General features: G+C 43.0%; 1 protein-coding gene across 1 annotated transcript in view; it reads left to right on the top strand.

Moving 5' to 3' along the window:
- Positions 1 to 16726: 16726 nt before the first annotated feature.
- The window catches only part of Gab3 (GRB2 associated binding protein 3), a 70069-nt gene continuing 68745 nt past the window's right edge, over positions 16727 to 18050 (top strand). Inside the window, exon 1 of the mRNA XM_051141708.1 lies at positions 16727 to 16845. Coding sequence (XP_050997665.1) covers positions 16774 to 16845 — 72 coding nt within the window. The 5' untranslated portion in view covers positions 16727 to 16773. The remainder of the gene's footprint in view (positions 16846 to 18050) is intronic.

Raw genomic sequence — 18050 nt, 5'->3', positions numbered from 1 at the left:
CAGAAGAAGGCATCAGATCTTATTATAGATGGTTGTGAGCCACCATGTGGTTGCTGGGAACTCATGACCTTTGGAAGATCAGTCAGGGCTCTTAACTCTGAGCCATCTCTTCAGCCTGGAAAAAGTGTCCTTTTTTCGAGACAGGGTTTCTCTGTGTAGCCTTGGCTGTCCTGGACTCAATCTGTAGACCAGGCTGGCCTCAAACTCACAGCAATCCGCCTGCCTCTGCCTCCCGAGTGCTGCGGAAAAACTGTCTTAATGCTGCATCATTTGGAAGTTTTCTAAATTTAAAACATGCCAGCAGTAAGCATTGGTTGTTTTATTTTGGTTTTTTTTTTTTTTTTTTTGAGATAGGGTCTATGTAAACCAGGCTAGCCTGGCCCACTGGGATTAAAGGCACACTAACACCATGTCCCAGCCCAGCAGTAAGCATTAGCTGTTTGATTAGAAATCATGTAAAATTCAAGCATTTATTTGATACACAGAGTACATACCTTTAGTAACAAGGGCCACTGAGAAGTGTCCAGTTGGGCCACTTTGGATTCTGGTTTAATAAGAAATTCTTCAGCATGTTGTATTTCCTTCAATAGAGGAGAAAACACATTATCTTCCCATGTGACTTTGGAAGTACATGCCTTTTAAACAAACAAGGGATGTGATTTCTGAAGCCCAGGTCACTGGGACTTCTGAACTGAAAAGAGCTCATTAAACTTTAGAGACATCAAGTTCAAGGCAAATACTTTAACAAAACCGTGGGTCTGCTGGTGGAAGAGAGAAGGAATTCAGGGCGAACATTTCACCATTTGGTATGACCTGCATGATAGAAAACTTCTCTGGGAGTTGTATTATTTTCGGTTTTTGCTGGTTCTACATAATTACCAGTAAGTGTCAGCAAATTTCTTGATAATATTTTAAAGTATTTTTCCTTTTAACCGTGATTCAATTCTCTAACCTCTCTTTGTCAAAGTAAGATAAAGCATTCCTACTCACAGCTACGTCGTCTTCTTGTAATGGCTTCCGATCTTTCTTCTTCTTATGCTTCTTTGGAAAAGTAATTACTACAAGAAACAAACTCAAGATTTGGGTATTTCCTTGAAAACTAAAACCAAAACGTAAAATTAAGTCTAAAACCAGTACAAACAAAACAAAAGATTTTTAAGTCTGGCATTGCTGGAGAAAACTTAGGTTTGTAAGGCTGGCTTGGCTGGTAAATGACTCTAGCACGTGTTGGCTTCCCTTCGGGTTCTCCACGTGGCTGTGGCAAGGCCAAATATACTTAGGGAAGCGCTTGTCCACAGGCTGGAAAGTTCCACCACACCAAAGACCACTGCGCCATCCATAAGGGCTTGTGATCTCTTAAATTTGTCTTGTAAGTCTGAGTTGCTCCCAACTCCTCTGACCCTTACTTTCCCCACCCTTCCTCTGCCCGCACCTATGCTACCCTCATTTCAGCAAGTCCCATCTAGTGGCGGCAGAAATGCTACCATGTTTCCTTAATCACAACAGAGTAGCCTCCACAGCTGATGCCTTTGAAGGGGGCCTGAGTGGAGTCTTTTGGGCGAGGCCGGGACCTAAGGAAACCTAGTTACTGGAGGATTGTAGCATTTGTGCTTTCGCCAGTACAGCCAGCGCGGGGAGGCGAGGCGGCCACACTGCGGGCGGGAACGCACAGAGCCCCGCGTCACGGTGCAACCTCCCTACCGCTAGCTCCCGGCTCCGGAGGAGGCCGCGCAGGTCTCCCCGCCCGGCCACTCAGGGCCCCTTACCTCCCGCGTCCGCCATCTTGCACCGCACCGCGTGCGTCCCGCCCTAGCCGCCGCAGGCCGAGAGCAGCCTCCGACTCCCGCCGTCCGAGCCAGGTCAGGCCCCGCCGCCAGGGCCCGCCCACCGCTGCACCGCGCCCCCGGGCTGGCTGGCTGGCTGGGACGAGGAAGGGGAGGACGTACCAGGGAGGGTCTTGCGCGCCGGGAGGAGGGCGATGGAAGGCGGGGGGGGGGGTGTAGAGGGACGCGCGGGCTGTCTGCTTAATCCCATTGGCTGACTCGGCCACTGAAGTGCGACTACGCATGCGTATGCCATTTCTCCCCACCCACCCACCCACCCACCCCCACCCCCCCCACCCACCCCCCCCCACCCCCCCCCCACCCCCAGCCCGCCAAAGCGCTGGGCTGTGGAACCTCGGAGAGGCTTCCGCAGCAGCAGTCTGGAGCGGGTGGGCGTGGCCTCTGCTGTACCATCCTCTCGGTTTCAACTTGTATTCTTCTTCAGCAGCTGGACATCCTACTTAGCGCTCTATAAAAAGTATCTAGTGCTAACTCACACTGACGTTTTCTGCTTTTTTTCATGTCAGTTTCAATTGAAAAAGGCATTGAGGTGCAAAAAGTGTGAAAGTGAAGGCCATTTACTCCTTGAAACCCCTAGCAACCTATGGCTGTATTGGCCAATAGGAATTGAGTGCGAGCCTGCTGTGGACTTTTAAATTTTCTCGCAGCTACATCAAACTAAAAAAGATGAAAGTGATTCTAGTAGGTAACAATACATAACCCTGCACATCTGAAGATTTATCTTAACACGGAAGCAATATGCAGCAATATGTAATATTGTATTTCTACATGAAGTTTTTCCAGGGTGTGTTTCACGCTTAACCTGTACACCTCGCTTTGAATTCCACAGCAGGGGCGTCAAGTGCAGAGCTCTAGTGGCTGCAATATGTAACAGCCAGGAAGTAACAGCTCCTGGAAGGTGCCCTGACTCTGGTAGATTCTTTTGACTGTTAATCTGAGCTACTGCCTTTTGGGTTAAATCTCAGAAACATCCTCCTCCACCCTATTTCCTACTCTACCTCTGTGGGTTCTTTTGGCTTCTAACCTAGCTCTAGTGAATTTGATAGATGGTCTCGTTTGCCGATAGTTTTCCAGTTGCTGCTGACCAGAAAAAAAGTATTTATTCCTTTTCTTCTGATCTACAAATACCAAGATCAGACTTTTTTTTTTTTTTTTTTTAGTTTTGTTTTATTATGACTTGTTTGTCTGGAATTTATTTCGGTAATGATCAGAATTGTTATTTACAGATAAGGTCCTTAAATTAAATATTATTTTATAATGTTACAGTGGTAAATGTTTGGCTGAGTAAATCTGAATTACTCATCTGCCATTTGTCCACTGGCTTCATCTTTGTCCTATATCTATGTTCAAATCTTTTATGAAAGATTTTGCTTTGAGAGAGAATTCCTGAATTGGTGCTTTTTCTTCACTCTTCTCTCACCGTCATTATAATATCTCTATTTCTCCAGTGGCCTCCTACAGGCGCAACTTTTTTTTTTTTTTTACCTTTTTCTATTTTTTCCTAAATACATTGTCTTAGCGCAGCAGCCTGAAAGTGCCATTAAACTCAGGTCCTGTCTTGGTTAAAATACTTTTTAAGGATTGGTGATAAGTGAAATATGAAATATGCACCACATAACAGATATGATGTGGAGATGTTTATTATCTGAGCATGGGAGAGCAGGGAAGTGGGAGGGGGAACCCCAGAGAGAAACAGAGAGACAGAGAGGAAGAGGAGAGAAAGAGAGGTACAAGAGAGAGCTGGGTTTCCCCTTTTATAGACTTAGGGTTAGGGTTAGGGTTAGGCCAGGCAGGGGCACTCCTAGTGGCAGGTAGGTAATGACACCATAGGTTGCTAGGTAGACAGCAAGACTGACAGTGGAGTGCTTGCCCAGCATACCCAAGGCCTTAGCCTTAGGCTTGAGCCTCAGTATTACTAAATAAGTAAGCAAGTAAAAAACAAAAACACAGCCAGGAGTGGTGGCGCACGCCTTTAATCCCAGCACCGGGAGGCAGAGACAAGCAGATCAACATGAGTTCAAGGTCAGCCTGGTCTACAAAGTGACAGCCATGACTACAAGAGAAACCCTGTCTCGAAAAAACAAAACAAACAACAAACAAAACAAAACAAAAGGCAAAGATCCTTTCTGATTTCTCCTCATAAGTGCTATGGAAGACTAAATTTTGGCGTTTAAGTCACTTAATATAACACTTGAAATCCCAGCACTTGGGAGGCAGAAGGAGGCAGATCTTTGTGAGTTTGAGGCCAGCCTGGTTTACAGAGGGAGTTCTAGGGCGAAACTATGTAGCCAGAGCTACATAGAGAAACATTGTCTCAAAAAGAGAAAAGAAGAGCTGGGAGTGGTGGCGCACGCCTTTAATCCCAGCACTCGGGAGGCAGAGGCAGGCGGATTGCTGTGAGTTCAAGGCCAGCCTGTCTACAAAGTGAGTCCAGGATGGCCAAGGCTACACAGAGAAACCCTGTCTCGAAAAAACAAAACAAAACAACAACAACAAAAAAAAAAAAAAAAAAAAAAAAGAGAGAGAGAGAGAGAGAAAAGAAGAAAGAAGGAAAAGGAAAGAAAGTAAAAAAGAAAAAGTTACTTGTTATATAGTCTTACTATGTAACCCTGAATAACCTGGGGCTACCTTTGAACTCAGAGACCTGCCTGACTACCTTCAAAGGCAGGTGCTTAGGGTTTTTTTAAATGACAGAAATGTTTTTTTAAAATGGCATTACGGTTAAGGTTGTGAAAGACTGGGAGTTAGACTCACTGGTAGGCATACTGATAGGGAAAGGGGCCATAGGCAATAAAAGTGGTGAATTTCCAAGAAGGCCAGCTTCTTGACTTCCTGGCTTGAAACAAAAGCTTGACAGCTAAAAACAAAGGCTTTGTAGGTTTTTGTCTCCCTCCAGCAGGCCCCCTGCTCAACGAATTCAAGGCCAGATCAGGACAGGGCACATCACAGTTGCAGGGCAATCAACCATCCTGTCTTTCATCAAACCAGCCCTAAATTAGGCAAGGAGAACTTCAGAGAGGTTAAAAAAAAAAAAAAAAAAAAAAAAAAAAAAAAAAAAAAAAAAAAAAAAAAAAAAAAAAACCAGCCCTGGAGCAAAGACTGGGGTTTTTTGTTGTTGTTGTTGTAGTTGTTTCCCTGACCTCTTCCTCTCCTCCATTTGCAAGTCTTTTTCCCTGCGTTCTCAGTGCCTCTGCCGCACGTGTGTCTCCTCACACCCAGTAAACACCTTTCTTTAACTGCTGATCTATTTGCCATGAGATTTGCATGAGATTTTTCTGCTGCTACCTGTTGAGCTTCAGATTTTTCCTACCTTTTAATCCTTTTACTGTCAGAGAAAACAAATTCAACCAATACCACTAGACCTTACCAGTTGAACAAGATTTCAGAAATTGTAGAATGGTATAATCAACTGTGTTTTAGATCATTTGAACTAACAATCCAATTCCTTAAACTTTTGGTTCAGGCTGTGGACAGAATTTCTGTAACCGTGCTCAAAGGTTCACTTTACCTCTTTAGAGCACAAGGAAAAGATTACAAATCCCAAAAGCTTAAATTTTGATCTATTACTCATCCAAATTGTATCTAAACTTCAGTGAATTTATAGCCTTGTTGGTTATCTAAAAGAAATTAAGGGAGGACTGGGAGTCAGCCTACTGAGCCTCCATTGTTCGAATAAACAGCTCAGGGTTTTGTCTAACCAATGGTAGCTCTTTTTTCTCCATAATCAGTGAGGGCAGCAAAGAAGGGAGACTCATTCCTAGCAGGCTGATTTTCTCACACCAGGGTCTAGAATTTGTAACAAGAGTTAACCTCTGCACTGCCCCAGCAGACAGTTTAAAAACCTAGAAGCCACAGGAGAAAAACTTGTATTTAAAAACAATAGTAAGAGTTTGTAAATGTGTGTCTGTACACAGGGGATATTTATATAATTGAAATTTCAAGGTTTTTGATTAACACAATTAAGAATATAACTTAAGTCGGGCTGACATTAATATAATATAGATGTTGGAGTTGAGGTGATGCTTAGAGGAAGAAGTCTCTCACAAGACATTTTATGTTAGAAACAAAGTGTCCTTGGGGGCTGGAGAGATGGCTCAGTGGTTAAGAGCGCCGCCTACTCTTCCAAAGGTCCAGAGTTCAATTCCCAGCAACCACATGGTGGCTCACAAAACCATCTATAATGTTACCTGATGCCCTCTTCTGGTGTGCAGGTGTGCATGCAGGCAGACCACTGTATACATAATAATAATAATAAATAAAAATCTTTAAAAAAAAAAAAAAAAAAAGAAAGAAACAAAGTGTCCTTGAGTAGTCAAAGTTGATCTCAAACTTTAAGCAATCCTCCTGCCTCAGTTTCCAAGTAGTAGGAGTGTATCACCATGTTCAGGACTAATTAATAAATCAAATCTATATTTTATTTATTTTAAAAATCTAGTTAGTATGCAAAAATGGGATCTATCACGACATTTTCATACATATATAATTATATTTTGCACATATTCACTCCTATGTCTGTTACAATTCTACTTCAGTCGACCTACCTGTGATGTCATTGCCTACCTGCCATGGGGGCGTGGCCCTGCCTACTTCGCCCCTCCCTCTCTTATCTCTTATTCCTCCCTCTTCCTCTTCCTCTCCCCCCCTCTCTCTTTCTCTTGCTCTCGGGCACCCTTCCCCCTTTCCTTCTCACCCATGCTCACTTAATAAACCTCATATAATGTAATATCTGCTGCCTGGTATCTTATCATTTTTTTATATATTAATCATAAAACTGTCTCTTGCCCATCTTCTCCCTTTTCTTTGTCCCTTTCCTTGTCCCAACATGTTTATAATAGACAAATGTCTAGACTGCTCACAAGATACAACATGCCATTTGTTGTTCTTTTGTTCTTGTTTGGATACAGGGTTTGGCTTTATAACCCAGGCCATCTTCAGACCCACCGCTCTCCTGCTTCATTCTTCCAAATGGTAGGATTGTGGGCATGTGCTAGCTCACCTGTTGACACTTGTCTTTGGGTTTGGCTTATTTTATGAAACATGATTTATATACTCTAGGGGTCTGAATCAGGTTCATTTTCTATGCCAGTTAAAGAACTAAATGGCAGGAAAAAATCTCCAGGGCAACAGGTGGCAGTGGGGAAACCGCACGTAGAATCAGCAGTTACAGAAAGGCATTTATTGTGGGAGAGGAGACATACAAATGCAGAGGACACAGACAGAAACAGACCCTCTGCAAAACAGAGCCAGGCCTCAGGGAGGAAAAGAATGAAAGAAAGAAGTCCACCTCTAATTTAGGGTTGGTCAGTTTGAAGAAAAATAGGATGGTTGATTGGCCCCCAACTGTTTTGCAGCACCCCTGAGCCAGCCTTGAATTTGTTGAGCCAGTCCATCAGCAGGGTGCCTGCTGGAGAGAGACAAAGGCTTACTAGGTCTTTGTTTGAAACTGTCAGGCCTTTGTCTCAAGTCAGGAATGTGAGGAACAAAACTAGCCATCTTGGAAATTTAACACTTAACACTTTCATTGTCTAGCCATGGCCACTCCCTAGGTGTGTGCCAACCCAAGGTGTCTAAGTCCTAGTTTCTCATAGTACTCTCCCTGCTCTCCAGTTGCGTTTCTTTCCCTGCAAATGCCTTAGTTCCATTTCATTCTTCCTTATGGCTGAATAAAATTCCAAATCACTTTTTCTTTATTCATTCCTCTGTTAGGTACATATTAGGCTGATTCCATAATTTTACTTTTATAAATACTGCTACAGTAAGCATGAGTGTTTAGTTATATCTGTGGTATATTGACTTAGATTCCTTGAAGTATATTCTCAAGTGGGATAGTTGAGTTATATGGTAGTGTTAGGTTTTTTTTATTTTTTGGGTTTTTTTTTTTGGGGGGGGGAAGTCCATATTGAACTCTATAATTGAAAAAACGAATTTATATTCCTACCAGTAATAAATAAGGGTTCCTCTTTCCCTAGGTTGTTACCAGCATTTGTTGTCATTCATATTTTTGATGATACCATTTTATCCCAGACCTTTACATGAAAGGGACAATGGTGTCCAGATGACAATAAACACTGTCAGGAGATGCCCCTAGAGGATCCTGTGGATTCAAAACATAGTAAGCAAGTAAAAAACAAAAACAGAGCCAGGAGTGGTGGCGCACGCCTTTAATCCCAGCACTCGGGAGGCAGAGACAGGCGGATCACTGTGAGTTCGAGGCCAGCCTGGTCTACAAAGTGGGTCCAAGATGGCCAAGGCTACACAGAGAAACCCTGTCTCGAAAAACCAAAAAAAAAAAAAAAAAAAAAAAAAGAAAGAAAGAAAGAAAGAAAATGTTTTAGGAGCTGGAGAGATGGTTCAGAGGTTAAGAGCACTGCTTGCTCTTCCAAAGGTCCTGAGTTCAATTCCCAGCAGCCACATGGTGGCTCACAGCCATCTATAATGAGATCTGGTGCCCTCTTCTGGTGGCAGGCATACATGCAGGCAGAGGACTGAATAATAAATAAATAAATCTTTTTTTTTTGGTTTTTCGAGACAGGGTTTCTCTGTGTAGCCTTGGCCATCTTGGACTCAGGCTGGCCTCGAACTCACAGCGATCCACCTGCCTCTGCCTCCCGAGTGCTGGGATTAAAGGCGTGTGCCACCACGCCCGGCTAAATAAATAAATCTTAAAAAAAAAAAAAAAGAAGAAAGAAAATGTTTTAGCTGGGCATAGTGGCACATGCCTTTAATCCTACAGGCAGGTAGATTGAGGACAGCCTGGTCTACATAGCTAGTTCCAGGACAGCCAGGGCTACATAGGGAAACTCTGTCTCAAAAACAAAACAAAAAAATAAAAATTAAAAAGAAAGTGTTTTGCTAGTATATTCTTTTGGCTTTTAGATTTCCACCCAGACTGTATTTCTACACTATCTTTACCACAATCTGGCCAGTCTCCAAAACAATATTCCTACAATGTCTGAGAAATCATCACTGAACATAGGTGACTGCTTCTGGTACTAAATCCTTTCCTAGTTAGAAATGATGTCATGCATCATCACTTATTGGTGGGACAATTTCTTTTTGCTGTTAGACAAACTTCACAGAATGCACTTACATAGCCTAAACCTAGGGAGTATATAGGTTAATTATAGTGTGGTCTCCTTGTGCAATCACAAAGTGAATGAAGTTTATAGTATGCTTTTTAAATGAATATATATATGATTCAATATATATAAACATGATCCAATAAGTCTTTTATGATCAAGTATGTATTGTATGTAATTGTAATTGTGCTGTATTTCCATGCCTGTACCATGATGTAGACCTGTTAATGCCAACATCACCACAAAAACATGATTAATGTATTGCTTTATGAGATCACTAGGCAATAGAAAAAAAATTTTTTTTGGCAATAGAAATTTTCAAGCTCCATTATGTTCTTTCATGTGTGGTGTACGCAAGGGTGCATTCACTCGTGTGTGCATGCAGAGACCAGGACACCAGATGTATTCCTCTATCGTTCTCTGTCTTACTGCTTTGAGATAGGATCTCTCGTTGAACCGCATTTCAGCTTGGCTGCTTGGTCAGAGATCTCTCAGGAGTCACTACCCATCTCTGTGCCACCTCACAAGTCCTGGGGTTCTAGTCATACCCGGCCATGCCTGGCTTTTCTACAGGGGTGCTGGGGATTTCCACTCAGGTCCCTGAGCTGTCAAAGCAAGCACTCTCACACACTGAGCCATCTCCCCAGCACCTGGTCTCTTAACCAAAACCAAAGTTTATTAGGTGGAATTTGGCTCATGGATTTTAAAACATGACAAATTTAAAGACTAAGTATGATATATAGAGCTGTCCTTTATTATTAATTGATTCCATATCTGAAGACTAAAAAATAAATGAGAAAATATTATATCTTTCTTTACTGACCATATTTTTGTTTTTTGTTTTTTTTGTTGCTTTGTTTTTCAAGACAGTGTTTCTCTGTGTAGCCTTGGCTGTCCTGGACTCACTTTGTAGACCAGGCTGGCCTCGAACTCACAGGGATCCACCTGCCTCTGCCTCCCGAGTGCTGGGATTAAAGGCATGCGCCACCATGCCTGGCTTTACTGACCATGTATAGACCTTGTTTTCTTGTCATTTTCTCTAAAAAGTATAGTATAACAACCATTAACATGACATTGTATTAGGTATTATAAATGATCCAGAAATTGTTTAAAATATACAGAAGGATGTGAGTAGGTTCTGGAATCAATTCCATGCACATACAAAAGGAAGATATTTTTATCCATATCATTTATTTATGAAAGATAAAGATTGAAATATCACAGCTTACAGCAATCTGCAAACATTTATGCCCTCCATTTAGGTTCCCACTGCTGCATAAGAAATCATTATAAACTTAGAAATGTTAAGAATGCATTTCATTGTGCTGAAGAGATCTTCATGCTAGAAATTCAGATAGGGTAAAAATGGGAATGGTTTCTCCTGATCCATATTTGAGGCCTTGGCTGAGATGAATTGATGATTAGCAGTGATGGAATAGCTATAAGCTATCATCTTCCGGAAGCGCCTTCCCTAACATGCCTGTCTTCTGCACTGGGGTAGATGTGAAAGGCCAGCTTCTACTGGTAATGTAGCACCTACTTTGTAGGATTTTCTGCATGGACCTCTTTTTTTTTTTTTTAATGTTTATTTATTTATTATATATATAGTGCTCTGCCTGCATGTACCCTTGCAGTCCAGAAGAGGGCACCAGATCACATTACAGATGGCTGTGAGCAACCATGTAGTTGGTGGGAATTGAACTCAGGTCCTCTGGAAGAGTACACAGTGCTCTTAACCTCTAAGCCATCTCTCCAACCCTGGACTTCTTCTAATGGGTTGATCTTACAGTAGTCTGATTTTTTACTTTGTAGTTCGGGACTTGAAAACGGAGTGTTAGAAGAGAAAAACAAAATTTTAAAAAGCTGCCAGGCTGGTGGCACAAGCCTTTAATCCCAGCACTCGGGAGGCAGAGGCAGGTGGATCTCTGTGAGTTTGAGACCAACCTGGTCTACAAAGTGAGTCCAGGACAACCAAGGCTACACAGAGAGACCTTGTCTCAAAACTCAAACACACAGGGGCTGGAGAGATGCCTGCTCTTCCAACGGTCCTGAGTTCAATTCCCAGCAACCATGTGGTGGCTCACAACCATCTATAACGTGATCTGATACCCTCTTCTGGCCTGCAGGTGTACATACAGGCAGAACACCGTATACATAATAATAAATAAATCTTAGAAAAAAAAATCAAACAAACAAACAAAAATTTTTAAAGCCAAGTTTCAAACTTAAGATGGAAATTTGAAGGTGGCCTTCACTCACAAAGACTGAGCTATCCTACCTAAATGTAACCCTAGCACTTCAGGCTTTTAATTTCCATGCTTCATAATGAGCAGGAAGTAGGTGACATGGAAAGGCAAGCCTTCCAACCTTATTGCTAACATTCGTACAGATATGTACCTTCCCAAGTCTGAATATGATTTGGATTTTCCAATATTTCTTCTGAAAAGAATTTCATGGCCATTTTCCCCTCTTCTCTACTCAATGAGTCGGTGCACAATCCCCATGACCATTTTAAAAACGTGGCATGTAGTCAGGCATGGTGACAAACGCCTATAATCCCAGCACTTGGGAGGCAGAGGCTCTGAGTTCAAGGCCAGCCTGGTCTACAAAGTGAATGAATCTAGGACAGCCAAAGCTACACAGGGAAACCCCATCTCGAAAAACCAAATAATAATAATAATAATAATAATAATAAAAATAAAAAATAAAAATTACAAAAATGAGGCCTGTAGATGCCCAAGACATTAGATCCCTTGGAACTGGAATTAAGGGTAGCTGTGAGCTACACGATTGTGGGTGCTCAGAACTGAACTAAATTCCTCTATGAGAACAGTGCATACTCTTAACCACTGAGCCATCCACATGTCCTTCTTGACATAAATGACAAAGAAACTCTTCTGTAACTATGATCATTCATTTCTATAAATCCTTCTAGTTATAAGATTTAAGATACTGAATGAACTACAAAACTAAACCCAGGGGATGAGTGCAATGCTATCCTACCCAGCTTTCTAGACGTATTTTAAGAAAACTGTAACTGGGGAGACAACAAAGTGAACTCGGGTTCCAGAAACTTCCTCCCTCTCAAGTCTAGAGTGATCCTTCTTACAGAAGTGTGAACAAGGCTGAGAACCAGTCATAAATGATGAGACTCCTAGAAACAGTTGATATGTTCACAATCAATGCTCATTGCTCAATATTCCACAACAAAGACCAACAACGAGTTGCATTCTCTGGAGGGACCAATCAGGACCCTGGCAGCAGAAATTGGACCACATCCATTGGAGGGGCAGCAATTTGTTTTCAGTTGAATAGACACTTATTTTTTCATGGATTTCTTTTCTTTTAATTTTAAAAAATATTTTCTATCTATCTATCTATCTATCTATCTATCTATCTATCTACTTATCATCTATCGGTTTTTCAGGACCTGTGGACCTCAATGGCCTAGGCCCACAGAAATCTGCCTGCCTCTGCCTTCCAAGTGCTGGGACTAAAGATGTGTGCCATCGTGCAGGGCTATGGATTTATTTTCAAAGCCACATTTCTGCTGGCTCTCCCACTTAATGGATCATCTATCTACTCACATTTCCAATACTTCATGTAACAGCGCTTCTCACCAAGGAAATCATCGTAATACTTTGTACTAGTGATTACCATACAACATTGTTTCCCCAAGGTCAGGACTGATAAGAGTCTGGACTTAAGAACTCAGTCTACATTAGCTCCTTTTATGATCACACATAACAAACGACTCTCTAGCAAGTGTTTCTTTCCAGAACCAGAACTTTGAGCTCTTCTGGCTAGAGGGTCTTCTTTCCCAATGGGAGGAATGCTTTTTCAAGGATGAGACATTGGTTTTAACACACTGAAAATTGAGACCACAGCCTGGCCTTTTGATCATCATCTTCTTCTTCTTCTTCTTCTTCTTCTTCTTCTTCTTCTTCTTCTTCTTCTTCTTCTTCTTCTTCTTCTTCTTCTTCAGATTTATTTATTTATTATTATGTATACAGAGCTCTGCCTGCATGTACACCTGCAGGCAAGAGGAGGATATCAGATCTCATTATAGATGGCTGTGAGCCACCATGTGGTTGCTGGGAATTGAACTCATGACCTCTGGAAGAGCAGTCAGTGCTCTTAACCGCTGAGCCATCTCTCCAGCCCCTTTCTTCTTCTTCTTCTTCTTCTTCTTCTTCTTCTTCTTCTTCTTCTTCTTCTTCTTCTTCTTCTCTCTTCTTCTTCTCCTCCTCCTCCTCCTCCTCCTCCTCCTCCTCCTCCTCCTTCTCCTCTTCTTCTTTTTTCTGAGACAGGGTTTCTCCGTGTAGCCTTGGCTGTCCTAGACTCGATTTGTAGACCAGGCTGGCCTTGAACTCACAGTGATCCACCTGCCTCTGCCTCCTGAGTGCTGGAATTAAAGGCCTGTGCCCAGCTCAAGGGTGGATTTTAAACAAGGAGATCAGAAGGACTATGTTTTGAATCCACAGGGTCCTCTAGGGGCATCTCCTGACAGTGATATGTTCAGGCAAGACCACTGGTGATTTAGACTTACCAAAAAGAAGCATTTTTTTTTCACTCACTAGGCCAGCAATTCTCAACTTACAGGCCATGGCCCCTTTATGGGTCTCATATCAGATATTCTGCATATCAGATAGTTACATTATAATTTGTAGCAGTAGCAAAATTACAGTTATGCTGTAGCAACAAAAATAATTTTGTGGTTGGGGGTCACCACAACATGAGGAACTGTATTAAAGGGTCACAGCATTAGGAAAGTTGAGAACCACTGTACTAGACAAAGATTTTTTTAAAAAAGATTTCTTTATTTACTATTTTGTATACAGTGCTCTGCCTGCATGTACACCTGCAGGCCAGAAGAGGACATTGGATCACATTATAGATGGCTGTGAGCCACCATGTGGTTGCTGGGAACTGAACTCAGGACCTCTGGAAGAGTAGTCAGTGCTCTTAACCTCTGAGCCATCCCTTCAATCAAATAAATTCAAGGTATTAAAAAAATATTTTTTATTTAACTTTTAATTTATGTGCATTGGTGTGAGGGTGTCATATCTTAGAGTTACAGACAGTTGTGAGCTGCCATGTGGGTTGCTGGGAATTGAACCCGGGTCCTTTGGAAGAGCAGGCAGTGCTCCTAACCACTGAGCTATCTCTCCAGCCCCCAAAGATTTTTGATTAGTTGAATTAGACACATCAATTATAGTCTCATGAGCAAGTCACAGAAATATTGTGGTTGTGTTCTCTCCTTAACTTTTCCTGTCTCCTTTTGTCTGTATTCTGTGCATGTCAAGTAAAAGTACATAAAGCTTAGCTTTATAATTTTTTTCTTTACTTTGTAGCTATTGATACAGGATGGTACCTGAACTTGGAGAGAAATAATTATTCCGAAGACATGGCTACGTTGCTTCGGCATACAACACAGTGGGACCATTGCTATTTTGTTTTAGGCGTATTTTCTTAGTTTGTAGGAAGGATAGTGGCATTGCTTTGTGTGAATGTTATTTCTATAATAAGTTTATTTTGTGTACAATGAGTGTGTGTGTGTGTTGAGTAGCGAGAGGAGTATTCTGTGTGTCTTTGCTTATATTGCTCTCTAAATTTGGAGGGATAGGAAAGCTATATAGAGCTCCTTAGCATTCTCCTATTTTTCTATAAGATTTGTGTTTGGCTAATTATATAGACATAGTATAAGACTTGGAAATCAGGGAGGAGTCAGCTAGTTGCAATGATAGTCAGAGTGAAATGCAGTCTGAGACATGAGTTGTCAGGAACTGGAATCCAGCTTTGCGACAGCCTCTTCTTTGTACTCTGGGTGTGACTTGAAGCCCTGGCTAGTGGGACTCCTTGATTTCATTGCTCCTGTACTGCCAATGAGTTTTCAAAGTACTGCCTTTGTGAAATTAATCCTTCCCCACTTGAGACACCTAGAATGAACTTTATGTCCATTGACCCCTGACTGTACGATGATAATTAACCCTGCCCTATAGATGGTCATTTCTCCCTAGACATTGTGAATATTGCATGGTGAGAAGTAGTTTTGTAAATGTCTTATTTCTTCTAGGAGTCATTTCCAATTGAGAGGCACCACAGTAGGGAAAATGACCACTGCTGATTAGGAAGCTAACCAGATGCCACCAAACATCATATGGATTGTATTCACATCTTGGAAGCTAATTCTAACTTTTCTGGTGATTTCCAGTTTTTAAAGTGTTCACAAAGAGTGCATGGTGTTTAGAGGGATTGACTCTTTTTTTGTTTGTTTGTTTTTGTTTTTTGAGAAAGGGTTTTGTAGGCTCAATTACCTTAACAATCATACTTTATTTTGAACTTATTAAACGAGTGTACCTCCCTTGTAATCCTACTAGCCTAAATAAGAGGAAAATGAGATTAAGGAAAACAGGAATGAAACCTGGGTATCAGTTCCTAGGAACAATTCTCCTGGTGTAGTCAGCAGGGCTTCAGCAGACTATCAGTTTTACCAAAGTTGCTGCTGGAACCTGGAGCAACTGGAACCTGAAGCCTCCTCAGTTGGAGTCCAAAGTCTTGAAATTTTCCCAGGAGCAGTTCTCTCTAGGAGCATCTCGAAGTGCAGGGATCAACAGCCAAAAACCAAGTCCCAAACAATTGTTCCCCACGTCTGTTTTTGGATATATGTATACCCTCAGTGGTATAACTTCTAAGTGGAAAAACATCCTACTCTCTCACATCTAAGTGGTAAACATCCTACTCTCTTCCCCAACCCACACTTGGGATCAAAACAAAAATAGGTTTATCTCCCCTTCAGGGTTTCTCTGTGTAGCCCTGGCTGTCCTGGACTCACTTTGTAGACCAGGCTGGCCTCGAACTCACAGAGATCCGCCTGCCTCTCCTGGGATTAAAGACGTGCACCACCACTGCCCAGCTGAGGGATTGATTCTTAGACAAGTAACTCTAACAGCTATGGGTGACTGCTTGAGTGTGTGCTCTATACAGGGGGCATTATTGTCATTTCTAATCTTAACAATATAGCTTGCGTGGATGCTGTGAAGCACTTATGATAATATGTGGCATATTCGTACTCAGTAGTCACAATAAATATTAATTGTTTATTTTTGTTATTAAAGTACCCAGCATACAACCTCGCCCAACCTTAGATTCACGTTTTAACGCTCCAGAGTCAAAGAGGATGCAGATAGTACTACTGCTAAATTCAGGTCATTTGTGTTCATTAGAATTAAGCAGTTCTGTCCTGGCAGCTAGTCACTGAGCACACTGATCTTTGGAAGAGGGGCATAAAAATCACAGTACTCTGTAAACAATCAAGTGGAACAGGGAAGTGGAAGAGGAGTCTTTCTTCCTCTCTGAACTATATACATGACAGATGTGGGCCCTAGATTTTTGTTCTTGAGCCCCTGAGGTCAGGAGACCAAGCCTTGTTGACATGGCTGTTAGGGATGGTGATGAAGGCAACAGGTTCATTTAATGTTTTCCTCCTGGGCAGGCTCCTTCCTTCCTATGAAGATAACATTCTGGGCACCTGGGATACAACAGCAGGGCGCCTTGCTTGGGGTCTCCAGAGGCAGAGCCTCTTAGGCACATCTATTGCTCGAAGGGGCTTCCTTAACTTTCCTGCTTATTTCGCCCCCCACCCCCACCCCAGCCGTCTAGGTTCAAGAACCGCAGCTACTATTCCTTCCTCAAGTCCAGGGGGCCGGAGGAGGGGGCGTCGCTCGGCCGCTTGGGGCGGCGCTATGCGGACGGGTCCGCCCCGCGGCATCCTTGGCTAGACTTCCTCCTGCTGCAGGCAGCCAGCCCAGCTGGAGGAAGCAGCAGCAGCAGCGGCAGAAGCGGCCACGATGAGCACTGGCGACGCCGTGTGCACGGGCTGGCTCGTCAAGTCGCCCCCCGAGAGGAAGCTGCAGCGCTATGTGAGTAGGGGCGCCGACTCACCCCTAGCCTTCGTGTCCTCGGCTCTCTGCTCATGGGGTAGCTGTGCGTGGTCCTGGGGAGTCCCTGGCTCTAGGCGCGCCAAACGTAGCTGTTCCCAGCGCCCTAGCTGCAGGCGAGGCCGATGGACGACGGAAAGTGAAATCGCACGTCGAGCTGTGCTGCTGCTGAGCCTGGGAGCAGGCTGGCCTGGTGCCTCTTGCCCGCTGTGTTCGGCGGCTCTACACAGCCACAGTCAGCGGTAGAGGGAGGTGGGTTGGGGCTGAAAACCCCAACACCAGTTTGTATGCTGGGGCAACTAGAGACACATCTCTAAAGGGTGCCCTGCCTCTGACTGGAGTTCCATTTCCCAGCGAGGAGTACAGGGCGAGGGACAGGGAAGTGGACAGTAAGAGGAAACGTGCGTGGGCCACTCCGTGAAGCTGCTGCATTCCTCTTGGACTGTACCGAGTACTGTCGTTGTAGCTATTAGAGAACACTCCTGCTGGGAGCCCACCATACAGTGTAACTCTTCTCATCGTGTCCCTTCTCAGCATATTCTTTATGATGACACCGCGCTTTTCCAGTACAACAGGAACCATTGACATGTACTATTATGAAATAAGGGACACTCGGAAAAGTGCATCTTTCTGCACATCATATGACCATCTTTAAATAAGCTGCACACCACTCAAACGTTCAGTATATCTAGTGTTCTCCCGATAACATCTTAAAAATATTCTGCTTTTACCTCATTGCTAGCCGGGTGTGGTGGCGCAAGCCTGTAATCTCAGCAGAGTCTACAGAGTGAGTCCAGGACAGCCAAGGCTACACAGAGAAACCCTATCCCGGAAAAAAAAACAAAAAACAAAACAAAACAAAAAAAAAAAAACAAAAAGCAAAAAACAAAACAAAAGACCTGAATGCTACTGAGCTGTCCTTAGCCTTCAGCAAGAACCACTTGAGTCCCCAGGGGACTGCATATAAATAGATATTAGGATTTCTTGCCTTTGGGGGGAGGGAGGGGCTGGAAGTAGCTTGATGAATCCCTGTCTTTTGTAATTCCTAATTTCTCTGCGAAATCAAAGCATGCTTGAGGGAGTCACCCCGCCCAGGTTTGCTCTCAGCTGAGACATCCCATCCCAAATGGGGTTCTACCTGGTACTTGCGTCTCTATAGGTTTCCAACTGGTGTCCCTATTTTGGCC

This window comes from Acomys russatus, chromosome X (genome assembly GCF_903995435.1).
Source record: "Acomys russatus chromosome X, mAcoRus1.1, whole genome shotgun sequence".
NCBI classification, from domain to species: domain Eukaryota; kingdom Metazoa; phylum Chordata; class Mammalia; order Rodentia; family Muridae; genus Acomys; species Acomys russatus.
Note: the sequence above shows the minus strand (reverse complement) of the source record. Positions and strands in the feature narration are given on the sequence as shown.